The sequence below is a fragment of the Amblyomma maculatum genome, chromosome 6 (genome assembly GCF_055883805.1).
Source record: "Amblyomma maculatum isolate TAMU_Amacu chromosome 6, ASM5588380v1, whole genome shotgun sequence".
Classification (NCBI taxonomy): domain Eukaryota; kingdom Metazoa; phylum Arthropoda; class Arachnida; order Ixodida; family Ixodidae; genus Amblyomma; species Amblyomma maculatum.
Genome location: NC_139349.1, coordinates 1,395,374 through 1,413,821, shown reverse-complemented (window position 1 = coordinate 1,413,821; position 18,448 = coordinate 1,395,374). Strand labels below are relative to the sequence as shown.

Below are 18,448 nucleotides of genomic sequence, written 5' to 3'. Positions count from 1 at the left end.
CTGCACGGACTACTGTCGCTTGTCGACCATGCAGGCATCTCATCGTTTCGCAGGAGGGACACGCTAGTCAGTATTCAAACTCTGCTCTTCCTCCGTGTAGACGCGTTGCCACCCTGCTCACCACCCGTTAGTCTTCCTCTCTTGACGGATATTGTGCAGTCGAAGAAAAACGAAACAACTCCCGTAGCATGGGTTAAGTGTTTGCGCTTCATTCTCCCAGTGGGCGTGGTTCTCTCGTCACGACTAGAAGCTGGTGTCTCAGCCCCACGTTCTCATCGACACCAATCGTTCCTGGAACGTCTGCTTGGAAGTCACCCTTAAACGGCGTCGGTGAGCCGCCCGAAATCGGCAAAAAAAAAAAAAAAAAGGCAGCATCTAAACAACATGCTGTGTTCTTCGCCATTTACCGTGGCCATCTTTTTCAAGCGAAGACACGCAGCCATGCCGTGGTCGGCGACTTGCTGTAATTTATGACGGAAGTTTCCGCCCTTTCCAGCTGAGGCCTGCCCTTCTTCTTCGTGGTCTATCGCATTGTTGCGTTCGGCGTCGAGGGTGCATTAAATGGTTGCGGTTATGGAAGGTGTGGTTATGGCTGATATAGCGAAAAAATCTAAATATACCGACGACGATGTGCGCACACGCAGTTGTCGAATTGACAAAGACATCGAAGGCCATTTCCGTTACTATAGCCACGCAAAAGAAACGAAAAGCATTGTAAACTTGGAATGCATTCACTGCGACAAGAAACTGTGTGACAAGGAAACCAGCTTTTGAGCTTCTCTCGGCATCTCAAGGTAATGTGCGAATTATCCCTAATCCAACGTATTATTTCTTTAACTTACATCAATGATAAAAGGAATGTTTTGGGGCTGCAAATTCACCTTTAGTTATTATAAATAGAAGGGAGGGTAATCTTTCCAATAATTTGTCACGGCGTTTGTTCTATACAGCACAACCCACTCGTCAGGATTATCGAAAGTAGCGCAATGTTAAAAGTCAAGCACGCTTTACCTTTTTGTAACTAAGCGTCTCTGCATATCGCAACATTTTGTTCTGTCCGCCTCTTGTGATAAGCCCCACGTCAGAAGTCAATTTAATAAAAGAATGTTATAGTACTACAACTTCCATATATACGTAAGTGGTCGATCTACTTTTTCTTTTTTGTAACAGAGACGTAACACTGAAGAAACATTAGATTGCTTGTGATTTTATCATCCGATTCGATTTCAAATCGCAGGAAAATGTCTTCACCAAGAAATTATGACTTGCTTGTCATGAGGAAACACTATTTGACGGTCACAGATATGTGCGGCGTTTCACTGCAGACCTTCGGGGGTTTGCATCCAGCAGTGCCAAGGACACACAAGCATTACAGCGGGAATTAGGTCAAAAGTCATCATATCAAAACAAATAAAAATAAAATTTGAAGAGTTGAAACTGACCAATTTGAACTGCCGTTATTAGGTCAGCTTGCTATGAATCAGTAGCCCCGCTGGCAAATGTTCATTTCAATTTTTTTACTTTACAAGTAAGCCTCTTCATATTCAATGTTGTTTAAAATTTGTCGTCATTCTGGCGTGTCACCGCACAGGACTTGTGCCATGACGTTTTATAGTTAGTGTTCTCAAGTGAAAAACCTTTTATTTTTTTGTTATTATTTTTTTATTTTTTCTGAGGTCGAGCGACCGACCTCGAACTCACAGTTTGAGGTGAGGTTGAGTGAGGTCGGTGGTGGCATCAGAAAAATTGAAGTGAGGTCACCTGGTCAAACCTCAACCTCAAAGCGTGAGGTTGAGGTTGAGTGAGGTCAGGAAATTTTTATTGAGGTTGAGGTGAGGTTGCACTTTTTGAGGTCAAATGCCCACCTCTGCCCACAAGTAGCGCCGACGACTGCTGTCAGCCACTTGTGGCACTGCTCGGTGGATAGTGCCACGCTGGCGCTTCGTGGTGATTTTATGCGCATCTTGTGACGTAAGCAGTCATTAATTTCAGTTCACTGTAGCTGATTCTATACTCGATGGCCATTTTCATTTGATAAAATCTTCGAATTTTGTCCACAATTAGCAGATTTGTACACGAGAAGGCAGTGCTCAAGATGGCGCATGAAAGCGGTGCCTCAGTACGATAGCAAACTAAAGCCCACAAGCATTTACGTGCCCTCCTTCATCCTTAAAGCAAGTTAAGACTAAAGTACAGCCTCTTTCACTATTTAATTTTTCACAACACCCCGTATAGCGCATGAATTTGGGCGAAATTGCAGCGAAGTGGGCGGCTCCAAACATCGGCGCCGCAACGAGCAGCAAGTTCCCGCGGTGTGACACGGTGTTGCGCAACTGTTGAGGAACAAGTTCGCAACAGCTGTTGGTAGGAGACAATGACATGTTTCAGCGCAGTTCGTGTTGGGGCGATGTGACAGGGTCGCCAACACTACACGAACATGCTGTTGACAGACTGAGTTGACCAACTGTTTCTGCAGTGCGACTCTGCCTTTTTGGGTCTACACGCAAAAACTGCATAGAACGAAAACCTGGATACTATAACGAAAAATTGCAGACATTATACAATTTCGTTATAGCCAAGTTTAACTGTACAACGATTATAGCTACTGACCACTGTAGTCTGTCCAAGCCTCACTTCCGAGCAGCGCGAGAGGCAATCGGAACCTTTCTTTGGAACCTTTCTTTGCTTTTCACGAGTGCCTCAACCAGATATGGCTGAGACTCACTTCACCTGTGACAACGAATTCATTTTTGTGTTTCAGAAAGGTACTGCATGCCTTGGCAGGGATGCTTCGATTGTCCTCTAAGTGACGGTAAAGAAAAAGGCACATCATGCCCAGACCTCTCTTGTTTACACAGCTCGAATGTTTCCCTACACTTAGAAAGCTCGTAATTAATTTGTTAGGCAGTTTGTGAATTCGATTAGAGAAGAACGAAAGACGAGGCGGAGTGACAGTGGGCGACAAAGAGTAATTGGGAAGCTCACCTTTTCCGTCATGAGACACATCAACTGAGAAAACGCCGAGAGCATGGCCTTCAAGGACATGCAGCAGTTGCAGTTTTTCAATTTCATCGTCATCCCTGAAAAAAAAGAAATAAGAATGGGTGGCGCGTGATAAAACCTACAAGGCAGCTCTTCACAGTGAGAAGTAACCTGTGCCCTTTGCATTGGTAATCGCTGCCCATGAGGAGCAACTATAAGTGAGAACACATTCTAGTGCCATTGATACTAACACAAAAAGGATGTTGCCTACGTAATTCACAAGTTTTCGCTCATGTTTGCAAAGCCAAGCACACAAAATGGTAAACACTGATTTCTAGTCGAGGCCAAACAAAAAAGAGAGACTAGCTAAATGAGTGTGCAAAGATGCATAAAGCAAAGTTTCCACGCGTTTCCCTTGAAATATTTCGCCAGGTGTAACAATATCCTGAAAATGAATTCAGAAAGCTGTCTTGAAACATGAATGACTAATTTCGATACTTTTTTTTGCAGATTTCAAGCTTCTGCATTAAATTATCACACTGATGAAAATGCAGAAGCTGATCATCCACCAACTTCAAAAATTGCACTTTATGAAGTTCCATTCCAGTTGCACGGGTCACTCTTGGAAGAAGCAGTTGGAAAAAAAGGAGGGGAGGGGGCAGATCCATTTGAACCATGCCTTTTCTGGACATTCATTGTAACATAAAAAGGAGAACGGGTTCAACATGGCTATCTTATGTAAACTTTCTTGCTGGAGTGGCGCAACCCCCTTGAAGATTACATCCTCTGTTAGTCTTTGAAATATTGTGCCCATACCTCTTTAGATACACAGTTTTACACACATGAGCTTTGAATACACAAAAGCAAAGAACAAACTTGCCTTAATTTTTTTATGCAGCAAAGAAGATAAAGAAAATGCATAAGGCACAATCTATCAGACAAGCAGAAGCTATGAATAGACCACTGATTTGAGAGGTGACCTCAAACACGTCAATGTGAGAAAGGTTTGCACTTAAAACCCTATAAGAGCCCTCTCCAACACAAACGAACAGTGTACATTTCCGCACAAATGGGACACAGTTTTGAGGTTATTGTTAACCCTAGCCTGAATCATGTGTAGTATCTACTCAACGTTTCAGTCATGCCAGAAACCAAGGTCTCGCCAATGATGGCGCCACTGCTTAGCAGTGGTGTTATGCAGCAGGCATGATGTGGCTGCCCTCAATGGAAGAGAAACCAGGAAAACTTACAACCTGAGGGCGTTCCCTACAACTGCCATCTATATATCTCTACGTTCTGCTACACACAATTTACATTCTTCTTCTCGTACAGAATCATTTTTGTGGCTCTTCACATTTCTGTTGCCGTTAAAGTCTATTTATTTACTTTTCGTAGAAATCAAATTGCGCATCTAGCTGATACAAGCAAGATACATGCCGCACTGCATCAGGCTGCCCGAGCAAAAGAAATATGTACAATCTGCTTTCCATCAATACTCCATTTAGAGCTAGACAACAGGTGGAGGCTAACAGAACTCATCGACGACTGAACTACTGAGCGTGCTTGGTGAATTTCATTAAAAACACCCACAAACTTGCCCAAGCATTTGGCATCCACTTACAAGCAACAACAACAGCTTCAATGTGGTGATGCACCAATGAGCACCACACTTTTATCAATGGCAGCCGCCCGCACAGAATGAGCACTATATCTAAGCCGGTTGGTCGGTTATATGAAGGCCACAGGCCTTGATCCTGTCCCAGTCTTCAAACTACTTCCATACAAGGAAGTAAAAGGCCACAGCAGCACTCGTACAAAGGGTTTTTTCCACTTTAAATTAAACCAGCATATTTTGAGAAGTTCCCCAAGGTGGAGTAGTTTTCCACTAAGGAGTAATTAATTGTCAGCATACCCCTGAGCATGTACACACAGAGAAGACATACCGCTTTCTCAGGAGCATTGCAGTAGAAGGAAAATTCATTTTCGTTGTGGGATTAGGACAAAGTAGGTAAGAAACAAACAAACAAGTGATTGCAACACTTCTTGTTAAATGCTATTAGCAAATCACAATGGGGCGATCAATGTGATTTTTGCAACTGGGACAGCAATGCCTTCAATCCGAGCACAAACAACTTACAGTGAGCCATGAAACAGTGCGAATGGAAGAAAGAAAGATGGGAAAGAGATTCACAAATAAGTGCTCCCTTTCCCTTCTGTCTTTCACTTATTTCAGCTGTTCCACCCAAAAATCAACTATTACCAACTTGCCCAATTGTCCACTATGGGTGTCAATCGGCCGTCCAACTGGCTCTTCACATGTTTGCATCACAAGTGTGGCGAAATGGAAAGAGGAAAGCTAATGCATTTCAATTTAATTTTTTTTTTCTTTACTTCTTATTATCTCTTTCTTTCTTTTTTTGCTGAGTAACTTCTGTGATGGAGCACCTGTCTTCGTAAGACAACGTAAATTCACTCAAGTCATTAACAGCTTTTGCTTCAAAGAGTGTTGAAGGACTTTTTCACAAAGGACCTGCTTAAGAGGCAAGCAACTACTAAATTATTTTCAGTGTTTGCATTCTCTCAGAAAGCCTGAGCCTAAGCAAAAAGCTCTCACTAAGTTGCACCTGGTGGCCAACAGACCTAAAGAGGCCAGCTTACCACTTCCAGACTTTGACAGTATCATCAACAGAGCCAGTCAAAATATGGTTGGTCCCATCTTTCGGCGACTTTGACCAAGCACAGCTCCAGATTGCATCATCATGGGCTAGGGAGAGATGGGCACTATAAAGTAGTTGCCAAACCCACAGCAACGACACATTCAACAAGAGGCACATTCTTGAAATATTGCAATGCAAACAAAAATTTGCTCTTAAATTCAAGTTGCAGATTCACCAGAGAAAAAATTGTTGCATCATTTATGCATACATGGACATACCCAGGTATTTATATTTCCCAAGTAATGCTTCATGGCACTGTAATTAAAGTGCATGATCAGACATTTCATTACGTGGCCAAAAATAACACACTGAATTTACAAGTTACACACCTAAGGTATTTGCACTCTGACACCTGGGCTCGAACCCAACCACCTGCTGGCGGCTGCGTTTCGATGGAGGCGAAATGGACTGGCGTCCATGTGCTATGCAATGTCAGTGTGCATTAAAAGTATACTGAATAAAAAAATTGCCGCCGAGATTTCTAGCGCAGATGGTAGATATCGCATTGGGAGTGACCAAAACAATCCACTTTATGAACAGAAATGAGTGGAAAGTAAGCATTTTAATGAATATTTCTCAAATCACCACACCTAGCGGGCTCCTGTGAAAGCTCTGACAAAACCGGATATCACGTCACAACTACCCCCATTGCGGCCGGTCGCACCTGTTCATTTTTCCTTTCCCCCGTAGCACTCACAAAGCGCAGGGATGGACGCGCTTTTTTTTAATTTTTTTTTTTTGCTGCCCGTGTTCCTGTGCACAATTCATCGTTCCCTCCCAGCGAGCAAACAATTGTCCGCAATATGCGCCCTCCGTACGCGTCCCCCTCGACCTCCCTCGTGTGCAGTATTCCACACCTCGCAGCATTGTGCACAGCGCGACGTGGGGGAACCGACACTGCGTGTGGCTGGTCAACCAACTTCAGGTGCGGGGGCGGCGGCGGCGGGATCGCGGGGCCATAATGTTGATGAGGGTAGTTGTGACATCACACCCGCCGGCTCGCAGTCGGGAGCATGCTGCCTCTGGCCAGGCAGCCACTCAGAAAACGTCAATAATACAGCCATCCGCTCAAAACTAACCCAAATTATGTGTCTGTACTAGTGTAATCGTGTCTTAAGAATGCAATTGTGGTGATTTCTCAATATTCTTGGATATCTGTTCAGTATACCTTTAAAGAACCCCAAGTGGTCGAAATTTCTGGAGACCTCCACTACGGCATCTCTCTAGCCTAAGTCACTTTGGGACGTTAAACCCTACAAACCAACTCAACTTTTTTTAGCGTGTGTTAATGTTTGTAACCACATACCAGTGTGCCAGCTTCCTTCACTGAGAAGCATATAAATTCATTGTGAGTCTGAGCGAAGGATTGTTGTCTCCGCAAAGAATATGACGAATATTAGTGTCAACATAACAAGAGCAGCTGCATACAGTTTTAGAGTGTCCTACTCCAAAGCATGCGGTGAACGCTACACGTGAGCATACTTAGCCCCTTTATAAGTGCCCAACAAAACAATTCAAGTTACAAGCTAAACTTCTTCGACCTCGCGGAATCCCTAGGGGAAGTGAAGTGGCAGAGGACGTTTGCTTCATTACCAAGAAAGCAGCAACGACCAAGTGAAAACAAGGGACACATCAACCTGTCTAGGAGCTCTCTACCAAGCAAGGTACAGTCCACTTTAGACAAAGGTCCTAAGTTTGCAGTCTGCGCTTCATTCGTGTGTCGTCTTTCACTTGTCTCTGTCTATCAAGTAGCGCAGTATTCCCCAGTAAGCTAAATCTACTTTTCAAATTTTGTTGCCCTTCTACTTGTCAACCTTGAGCCATGCACTTTGTTGCAGCACAATGCACAGTATGTAGAATCATGTACAGTTTTTGTCAAAAGTATACGGCCCAAAGATTTTTGTTCTAAGCCCGTAACGAGGCTTGTAAAGCAACTCTAGCATTCGAAATCTCGTAGATGACAAATCTCGGTATCATTCTCCTCTAGCTTACATTCATATTCCAGTATTGCTGCCAGGAGCCGTGCTACAGTGCTTAGAAGCAAACCTCTTGGATCATGTACTTTGGCAAAGACTGTATATGCCAAAAACGACCTCAGGGCTATGTGTCGTTCCACAACAGCAAATGAGAATACTCTGCCACTGACAAGAATCGAGAACAAGAACTTACCCAGGTCCTTCCTATACATATGACAATACTGAAACAAATAAAAAAAAAAGGACACAGTGATGAAAGACATATTAATTGGAGCAAGTCACTCTTATGAGGCATGTTAAGGCAAAAATTTACGATGGGCTTCCATGGCACCTCTCAGTGCAAAATAAGCTCTGTACGAGTTCTCATTTGTCTGAAGTACAAGGACACAAAGAATTCACCCTGGTTCAAAACTCTCACAGATATCAAGTTGAACCATTTAGGGGTGGCAATATAATTCAGCATTTTTTACACTGAGCAACTATGTCATAGAAACAAAGGAGAGCAACAGTTGAACCTACTATATTTCCTTGCTTTGAATGTTCAGCGACGCATAGTGAATTCTGGTTTATATATATATAAAAAAAACGAACATTAGAAGTTCTGTTTCAATACAAAAATTCAATACTATTATGATGTATGCAAGCAACAAACTGCAATAAGACCGAAATACTTAAGCAAAGGGTAGTTAATTGTTTTTTTATTTGCCCACTATGCCTTTGGAGCATTACGACGGAAAATGAACTTTACTGCTTGCTACACCAATCTCCAGATGCCACAAGTTTTCACATGTTGAAACCAACTTCTGCTGACTTCAACGTTTACTTTTGCGTTGTGGTATTGAACTACAGTAGAGTGACTAACTGTATAAAGGCTTGTTTGGCATTGTTGAATCTTCATTGCTTGGACCAGCATCATACGAGGAAGTCTCGCTACAGAGTAAAAAATGCATACTGGTATTCAAGTCCTCACTAAACAAAGGGCAGACTTCTGCGTCTTCCACAAAAGCAAGGGCTTTCGAGCATTTATGCAGGAACTATGGCTTTTCATGCCCAACGGGTTCAATTTTTTCACCACCAATCGCCAGTAATCAGAACAATTATTTAGACAGTTTGTGTTAATCTTAATAGCCGACAGCAGTTAAATTGGTGCACTCTGCACAATTCAAGGGGCTAGTTACATTGTTATATGCATTGCCCATTTAAGGAGTTATCTGTGAATTAAACGCATACTTGTTACTGAACAGTACACAAAGCAACAGGTGTTTCCACTCAAAGAGAAGCAAATTTATTGTACACACAGGGTGTATGTAACAAACATCTAATGGTATCCTAAGTAATCAGTAAATAAATAGAGAGGGTTCGCAACACACACTATATAGAGGGCGTAACATGGCAGCCAGTAACACTAATAGTGAACAATTGAAACAGTGAACAAATCTACCTGGCATCACAGTTTTCCTGAGCAAGCAGGGAATCGACCAAGATGTCCATTAACTGGTAAACTAAACATTTGTTCACATCTCGAATCTGAATGGATTTTGCGAGCGTCCTCGCTGCTTGGCACACATTGTCCACGCCAAACACAAGCTGCGCCCATGTGGGGACAAATTTTGTTAATCCTCGAGCAACCTGTGCCTCAGTGAACATTTCAGCCCTGACCTCTGAACCCCACAACTGTTCATGCAATTTGTGCAAGTAAACAGTGCAATTGGCCACGTCAAAGAGCCCAGAAAACTGCTCCCTCAGAGTCCTCTCTAGTGTCCTACCCAACAGCAGTTCGACAAATAGCACGAGTTGGGCAGATTTGCAACCATGGCCATCTTCGAGAGAGTCCACCACAAAGTCAACTGCCGAAGCACACAGAGGGATGTCGAGGTGCAAAGACTCTGTGACCCGCTCAAAAGGTGTCTGGGGTGCATTGCCTCTCCACAAGGGCACAATGTCCTGCTCAGTTGGGGGGAAGTGCACTTCAGGAGTTGACGACCCCTGGGAACTCTTGCGCGATGCAGTGCTTGGGGAATGTTCCTGAGGCAAAGGTAAAGAACTTGGTGTAAGCGGTGGTGAGAACTCGGGAGATGATGCCTGGTCAAAGTTGTCCAGGAAGTTGTACATACACTGCTGCAGCTGCTGAGGCCGACTGCCTTCCGTGAATGAATACTCAAGATCGGCAGGCAAGTAGTCGGATAGAAGCACCATGCTACCTTCCAGAGGGGACAGCGGGCTCAGAATGCTGTGATCATCCCCAGGCAAGGCTGTCTTGAGCAGTTCCAACGTACTCTTGACGCCTTGCACCAGGACCCGGTCCAAACGGCTCGAAGAAGTTTGCCGCCGCATTTCAGCCGGTGGCTGCGGCTGCTCCTCTGCATCCTCTGTATAGTCAAGAAACTTGTGGAACTCCTTGCTGTTAACAATTGCTTCCCTACTACAAAGCTGCTTGAGGTAGTGCTGCAAAAATATAAGCCGTTCCTGGACATTTTTCTTGTCAGACAGCACGCTGCCTAGCCCACGGCTGGGCCCGCGAATGCCTTTGAGATGCTTCCTCAGCTGCGGGTTGCTCTCAAGAGTCCCTTGCAACTCTAGAAATTCCCGAAACCTCCTCCACACTTTGCGCACTTCAGTTGTAGGTGCTGCTGCAACCTCACTGTTATTACAAACTTCATATTTGATGCAGTAGACAGTGTGAACTCCTTTGCCTGGCACAGATCTAGACTCTGTGCGTGTAATGCACATATCCGAGAAAACTAAGGACCCTAAAAACACTTCTGCTTCGACGCCCTTTTCGACATCTTTGGCACCAAAGATTTTGACCGAATTATCTTGCGTGCCAACATAGACATCTGGGAGACTTAGGTAATCACTCCCAGATTCTTTGCTCGACCTTAGGCTGGATGAGCTAAAACCCTGGTAAGGCAGCGCAGGACTAGAACTCTGGTCCTGCACGGCACTGGAAGACTGGTCGCTACTGCCGGTCTCTGCAGCAGCAGGCGGGCCTACATTCTGTGGTGGCTGCTCTCCTCTGCAGAGACAATCGCCAGCACCACTCCAACTATCGTTGCGGCGCTCCACCGCATCGCGGCTTTTCGAGGCAAGCACTTCTGCATCTTCCTCCATCGAAATAAGGTAAAGCACAGCCCAGCTGAGCCATTCGGGCTCGCATAACAGGTCGATGGTAGGAACAAGTACGTTGTTTGCCAGAATGTCTATCACAAGCGCGTTCGTCGCCGGGCTTGCCAGAAGGTGAGGCGGCTCGAGCAGTTTGACCAGAATCGAAGTAATGCCCCTCAAGTAGCACTGCTCCGAGGCTTCACTCTCGAAGGCGACGTGTTTCAGGGGGAACCTCTTTTTGATCGCCTCGCGCCGCAGGGCGTCGCACGACTCGTCACAGCTGTCCCTCTTGGTTCGCTCGACGGCCGTCATGCACGCCTTGTATTTCCTGTAGTGGGCGTGCGCCACGGTCACAATCTGCTCCAGGAGGTCACACGGGTCCAAGGAACCAAGCCGCAGGTACAGAGCCCGCAACACGTCCTCGATAATGAACTCGAGCTCCCTGGGGAAGTCTTGATCGCTGCTCACGGCGCTGTACCAGGAGTCGATGTAGCGACTCTTAATGTTGTCCACGAACGCTTTTACCTCTGCAGTGACACAGTCCGACATGTGGTGACGCTCTTCGTCGCCGTCTTCCCCTCGAATAGGCAAGGCGAGGCAAGTGCTGCCGCTTTGCGAATCTGTGCCCGGAGCTTCCTGACCAGCGAGCAAGCCGTACAGGTGACTCAGAAACTGCACGGTGCTGTCCGGCAGAATGAATGCGTCCTTTGGTAGGCGGCATTTCGCTGCGCTCGCTCTGGAAAACTTCTCAGTTAAGCTGTTTAGCTTTCCCTGAAGCACCTTTTTGACGCCGTAGAAAGCTAAAACACTACATATTACGCTTCCTAGAAAGGGGTTCCACTTATGACACAGCATTAGACCTAGCGCAAGTACAACTAAGCTTAGTAGTGTCGAAAGCATCACAGCCGAGATAAAGGCAGTTCCCAGTCATACTTTCACAAAAAAAGCAGTTAGCCAGTCAAAACGGGAATGAAATAAAGTTGGCACATCGGACAGAACGGACAACAGCTATGTACGCCATCTTGTACAACACAATAATCCGCGATGCTCATTGGCTGCTAGAAATGTACGGAAATCAAACCGGCGCTATCGGCTTACCATTTTGCACGCGGTATCTCACAGGGTTATCCAGATGACGCGCACGATTGCAAGTTGTTTTGTGGAGTAGCCACCTGTTATCAGCCTACGAATAAACGTTGACAGATAGGTAAACTAACTCTGTTAATAGCTTCCAAAACCATAACACACGCCCATGCCCTCGAGTTTTTTTTTCTTCTTTTAGATAACGCTAATTCAGCCTTTTTGCTGCTCTCTGTTCCGGTGCATCAACGTATTTTCAACATCAGCGAAAAATGATGAAATTTTAATAAAAATTACTAACACCTTTTAATTAACTAATACATAAACTTTATATTTTTAAGTGTCGCCCCATTCTAAGTGGTAAGAAGAAAACGGGAAAACCAACTTTGCTGTAATATTATTATTATTATTATTATTATGTAAGTGAAACTGGCGAAACCAGCGAAACTATGGCGAAACCGCGAAACTAAAAGGTGGGCGCTGCGGGCTGCGTGTTTATAGTGTTTATAGAGTCACCCGATACGTGTTTAAATGATTTGCAACAAGTCTGCATAGAGAAGGAATGAAGTCTGTACCGTTAGACAAAAGTTCATTCTAGCGACACGACTGCCCCTTTCTCTTTACAACTCGTATGAGGGCGGATAATGGCCTGCTAAGCGTCGCCGGTAAGCTCGGACGCCGCTTCTTAAAACATGATGCACTCCAATCACTTTTGCGGAGGATGGTCCGAGCAGAACTCAATCGCCTCAAGACGACTTAGGCGGCCGGCCCTGACCGCATTTCAAATAAAATGCTTAGGAATCTAGACGACGCATCCATTAATTATTTTCAAGAATGTTGGGCCAGCGGTACCATCCCTCATGAGTGGAAATGCGCCAATCTAGTCCTCATCCCCAAGCCGGTCACTTCCTTTAAGTTGTTTTTTGCTTGTTTCTATTTTTTTTTTTTTTTTACACCACAGAAAGATGGCGACGCACATCCGTTGCTTCGCCGACGCTGGCGTTGGGGCGTTGGTTAGCCAGACAAGCGTGTAGTGCCTGTGGTTTAAAGGGTGCTGCGGCCGCAGTTTTGAGGCTTTATAAACGCAGTGGCCCAAGCCGTGCCATTTGGATGCTGGATACTGTGATGCTTGCAGTTCGAAACAAGTGTTTTGGCCGTCATCTCGAAGTGTTTGACTCTGACAGCAAGCAATTTTGTGAAGCCACGACTGCTGAACTTTTGCTGCCTAAGCATGCTGGATGCCGACTGTGCTGGTGCTGGATGTGCAAGTGCGTCGATTCCAAGAAAGCTGCGCAGCGCCGTTGGATGCTCGCCTTGGAGCCACTAGTCGCTGAAAGTGCCTTGGTTAGTAGCACTGCAATATTTGGATAAGCAGCGCTGGAATATGGGGGGTAAAAAGGGGGGAAACAGAGAAAAAAAAAAAACTTGGTTATGTGGTGTATTTGTGAAACATTTGCTGTGATGCTGCATCGCTGCTCGAGGGGGTCTTCGCTAAGGATGCTAAAGCTACTGGCCTACCCAAGGGCGTATGTAGACTACTACCGATGCTAAATTACATCTCAAAGACCGTCTCTCATTTTATGCTACCTTGTGAGCAGCTGTTTGCACTCATTTTTTTTTTTTTCACTTTCCGGCATTTAAATACGGAAATGTTTCTATATGTCAACATGCTGTGACAGCGAAGCCAGTTTTCTGAAATTAGCGGTAATAATCCTTGAAATGAAAACATGATCTCGTTTTGTGAACGCACGCATGATTACGGCGCCCTGGTCATAGCGGCAACCGCCCTTTCTGAAGCCCATAATCTGGCGACGTCAAACTATTGATTCTGAAAGTAGTGGGATAGTAGGTGAACTCGATAACCAAGTACTCGCGCTTCTGTGGCTAAAAAACAGCGCTGACACGAGACGAAGCAGAGGGGACACGACGCTGTTTCGTCTGCTTCGTCTCGTGTTAGCGCTGTTTTTAGCCACAGATCATGCACCAACCAGCCAGAATTCCCACCCTCTTAAAGTACTCACGCTTGTTTGAGAGCACTGCGTTGAATAGGCATTTTTTGAGCGCAGTAGCTAACTTAACTGCACCTGTTAAGCAGAGGCAGTGGCATAGCATGCTGTGTAATTTGTATTTTGTAACTCTTTATGTATGTGATTGGTATTCTGCTCAAGTGTCATGGCAAGAAGAAACAAGAGTTTATTTTTGAAGTCGTGGGCACCTCATAACATGCTTACGCAGAATGGTGCAGTTCAATATTGAGTCAAATAAATAAGTGCTGGCTTTCACAACAACTGTTTATTCCTTGTATACATCTCAAAGTGACTTTGGCTAACTTGAATTCCAAACTATCTTACAGCCACTTCAAAAGCCTCTGAATTAGGTGACATGTTGTACTTGCACCATTATGCCTACCAATATTTTTGAGGAAGGAAGCATTGCTACAAAATTAAAAGCTCACAAATTATACCAACACTTGAAGAGGGGAGAACCAGAGTATTTTGACATCACTCTCTTATGGTTTGCACACTGGTCCACTAGCAATCCAACATTTCGAGAAACGCTTGTGGTGGCGGTGGTAGTGGTTATTTATTGTATATACAAAAGAAAAGAAAAGATGTTTGCCAGCCCCGGTATCTGCTATCTGATATCTGAAGCACCTGAACTGGGGCGGCAGAAATAAAGGGATAGCGAGGAAAAGGTAGAGGAAATCAAGAAGAAACACTTGTTAATGTCATCATCATGTGCCAGAAGTGTGTTTATAGTAAATTAGGTACTACAAGGCTACCCCGATGAAAGTAGTCTAGGAAATAGTATGAAACAACCAGTTTTAGGCATTTAAATTTGAGGAACCTGAGTTCGATTCCTGCCATAGCGACCATGTTTTGATAGAGAAAAATGTAAGGCACCCATTTACTGTGTGATGTCAGTGCATGTTAAAAAAAAAATCATTGGTCAAAAATGAGCCGGAGACCTACACTACAGAATCCTGCAGAGCCTAAGTCAGTTTGGGACACTATACTAAGCAAAACTGAAATGCACTGCTTCTAAATTTAGGTGAAACAATGCCTTTACTGTTTAGTAAATGCACGGCAAGCAATACACTGTAAACCATTTATGCAGAAGCAGTTTGTTTTACTGGCAAATGCCTTCAACTTTTTGGCAGGAAAAAGTGGCAGATGTGACTGCAGTTCTACAAATGACACTGGGCAGCCATCAAAGAACCTACTTTGAATTGCAAATTGCCACATTTGTGTTTGCAAGGAGGCCCCCAAGCACAGTGAATAAGCAAGATAGCGATGAAAATAATTCAATGAAAAGAAAGGTGGAGAGTTCGGCCAGCAGCAATATGACCCTAGCGTGCTGCCCCACACTAGAGAAGGGAGAAAAGGGAAATAAAAGGAAAATGAGGATACAAATGGTTGATGACAATGTTGTAGTGCAGTGAATTGGTTCGAGTTATAGAGAAGACTACGCACACAGTGGATTGCACTCGTCTCGCATAGTTGACGTATAACACATGAAGTGCATGTTCTCCACATGCACTAGTTGTCATTGCACACACTTTCACTCTCATATTCTGGTCCAAATGCATACACAGGCTTGCCACGCACTGATTCTGAATAAGCTCAAACTAGACAGAAACATGATTGATCGCACTGTAAGCAGCTGTATAGGCATGCGAAGCACAGCACTAACAATTTGTGGTGTGTCACATATGGAATGGTTTGACTGTTAAATTGACAGGGTACCATGCCATCAACTAATGTCTAAAGGCTGAGATGATGGCTTTGGTTGGAAGTAGTCTAAGCCCTTGGCGATGCAAGTACACAAACGTAATCCAAATGCATTGTTCTTGAATGGCTGTTTTCCAAACTGTTGATATTTAAATTAAAGTAGTGTGGTGTTGGTAGCATGTTTTTCTGAAAAAATCTTTCTGTGCAGCTAACTTCATTGCAACATCTGAGTGAAGCTGGAACATCTGCAGCAGTACCAGACAACAAGACAAAAGTGTCCATGCAGATTGCAGAACTTTTGTAGACATGGAAAATAATAAAGTATGATTCATACTTATGAAACCTTTGCCATTGTCTTCGTTTTGATAGTGTGGCCCTAGGCAGCTGCTGCACCAAGATTTTCATAGGTCAACAGGCCCACCAGAACCAATGCACCCAACCGACCTTCTGCAGGGAGACCCAGCCGCTACCGATTCCAGTGGCTATGCGGAATGTGTTAATATACCAGTACTACTGGAACTAGTAGGATCCCAGCAAGAAACAAGTAGGAAATGTTTACCTTGGATAAACAATTATCATCTTTGGCATTTTTCAGCAATTGCTCTGATTGCTCTTATTATAAAGTGCTGTACTCTTACTGCACAGCTCACAACCCCTAAAAAGATGTTGGCTACATATCCACAGAATATCATTTAATATCTCATCAAGAGATGTGTGGGCATATGTGGGTATTTGGTACATGTCCACTTTCTACTCTTCAACGTGGACATTACAATGTATACTATAATGATATATTAGTATTTGCGGAAGATATTCACTGGATGTTCACTGAGTATAAGTTCTTTGGCTAAGATTCTTTTTTTTGTAAACTGATTTTACGAACGCTTACAAGGGAAAGTTATTAGATTGACGGCATGTGACTAGCACTTTGTGTCATCATTTCTACAATTAGTCATTTAGCTTCGAGGTGATGACTTCCTTCAAAAGTCTCTTCTCTGGCGCTTGCCAGCTAACTGCATAGGTCTGCATGGAAACTATCGCCTAATATATTGCGCTCGTGTACTTTCGACTCCAGTATGAGCGAGAAATGTAGTTCCGCATTTTATTAAATTGACTAAAATTCAACCCACATATAGCACTAGCCGAGTATAAATTATTGACAATGATTGAAATATATTGCTAAGAGCAATGCGGGCTGATCGGCAATGTACGTACCTTTCTCCATCCCTTTGAACCTTTTGCACGATCCAAGACGTGTTGGTTTCGACGCTGTAGGCTTCCAGCCATTCGTTGACGGCTGCCTCGTTTGCCAGGTTCGCCCGATACACTGATCCGTGCCCTTTTGTCGCGAGGTCATCATTTACGAGCTCGAGCGGCTCTGGGAGCTCATCCATCATCTCTAGTTATCCGCAATTGACACACAAATTCGACAAGCACAAAATCACCCTGGTTAGCGCAGCGCGCAACGGATGAACCAAGTGCAAGTGCGTACAACCCAGAAGCACCGGACGAAGTGCGCGGAGCTATGCGGATGGGGAGAAGTGCAAACTTCGGGGTGTAGCCGAACCGAGCGCCGATTCCAGAACATACCAGAACAAGAACAGCCGCGCAAGTGACCACTGGACTGAAATTTACGTGACACGTGACCGGTAACCGACCGACGTTTACAGAACACCACAGCAAAAAGCCCGCGCAGTGGTCACTGCACCGAAATTAACGTGATCGCGTGACCGAACTATTATCCGACGGCAATTTGCGTGACTTTTACGTGAACTTCAGCTGACAGCCGTGCGGAAATATGAGCCCTGCGCGAAAACGACACCGAAACATGCGTACCTTTGACAAACACCAGTGGGGAAAAAACGTAAATGCGAGCCCTGCGCGAAACGAAACTGAAACTGAAAGCCTATGGAGTCTCGTCATAAGGCGCGCCCGAACTTTTAGCCGACGGCAATTCGCGTTATTTTTACGTGAACTTCAGCCGACAGTCGTGCGAAAATACGGGCGCTGCGCGAAAACGACACCGAAACATGAGTACCTTTGACAAACACCAGCGGGAAAAAAACGTAAGTGCGAGCCCTGCTTAAAACAAAACTGAAACCATGAGTACGTCACAAGGCGCTAGGGAGAAACAGCGTCGCTGCTACTCTTGCTCCTACGGGATATGGTTCGTCAATACGCTACCGGGTACCCATAATCAATCTCATGAATATAGCAAACTTGAAGGGGATAGTTAATTGATATATCGGTAATTCGGTGCATAAAACATGTCGAGAGATGAGCTCCTCTGTGTCAATACGGTGTACCCAAGATATATTTGGCAGAGTCGGATATTGGCCGCAGCATTGAAGCACACTGCTCGCACCTAGGGTCTAACGCCGCGTGGCACATGCATATGCCGTTAAAGTTGAGGATAACATCAATGCTGCTGCGGATATGATGCTTGGGATATGGGGACAGAGCGCATGCCGGAAAAGAAGGCGGTACAAACGGCCGCGAAAATAGGCAACTGAAATGCCAACAAGTATAGGGAGAATCAATGGATCACTCTTACAGTGTGCAATCGAATTTAAACTTGTTTTTTCTGGACGTTTTTGGCGGGAAAAAAAAAAACAGGCTTCTGCATTGTTCTGCCATATAACATTTTTTGCATAGGGAGAGACCACCCTTCCTTTTTTCAAATCTGGCCCTGGACAAGTAGGACAGTGGTTCGGTGGTGGTTGCTTCTGCATGGGAAGCTGCGTGCATTAAGAGGCTTGGGTTAACTTGACTGTGGTATACAGAGCTGAAATGTTGCTTTCTAAATGTAGGTCGGCACCAAGAGGGTGGCTTACTCACACTCCCAATCACTCAATTA

General features: G+C 44.7%; 2 protein-coding genes across 2 annotated transcripts in view; both read right to left on the bottom strand.

Annotated features, from left to right (window-relative positions):
• The window catches only part of LOC146184939 (uncharacterized), a 29,955-nt gene extending 17,879 nt beyond the window's left edge, over positions 1-12,076 (bottom strand). The window contains exons 1-4 of the mRNA XM_084605914.1: positions 11,879-12,076; positions 7,869-7,896; positions 5,641-5,746; positions 2,986-3,080 (exon numbers count right to left, since the gene is read on the bottom strand). Of these exons, the coding sequence (XP_084462040.1) occupies positions 2,986-3,080; positions 5,641-5,746; positions 7,869-7,896; positions 11,879-11,881 (232 nt within the window). The 5' untranslated portion in view covers positions 11,882-12,076. The remainder of the gene's footprint in view (positions 1-2,985; positions 3,081-5,640; positions 5,747-7,868; positions 7,897-11,878) is intronic.
• On the bottom strand, positions 8,938-11,863 carry LOC146184940 (sorting nexin-19-like). The gene has a single exon (XM_084605913.1). It carries the CDS (start codon positions 11,678-11,680, stop codon positions 9,113-9,115), a length of 2,568 nt encoding a protein of 855 aa, XP_084462039.1. The 5' UTR covers positions 11,681-11,863; the 3' UTR covers positions 8,938-9,112.
• Positions 12,077-18,448: the final 6,372 nt, after the last annotated feature.

Coding starts and splice junctions, on each gene's coding strand:
- LOC146184940 (XM_084605913.1), bottom strand. CDS start 11,680: ATGCTTTCGACACTACTAAGCTTAGTTGTACTTGCGCTAGGTCTAATG.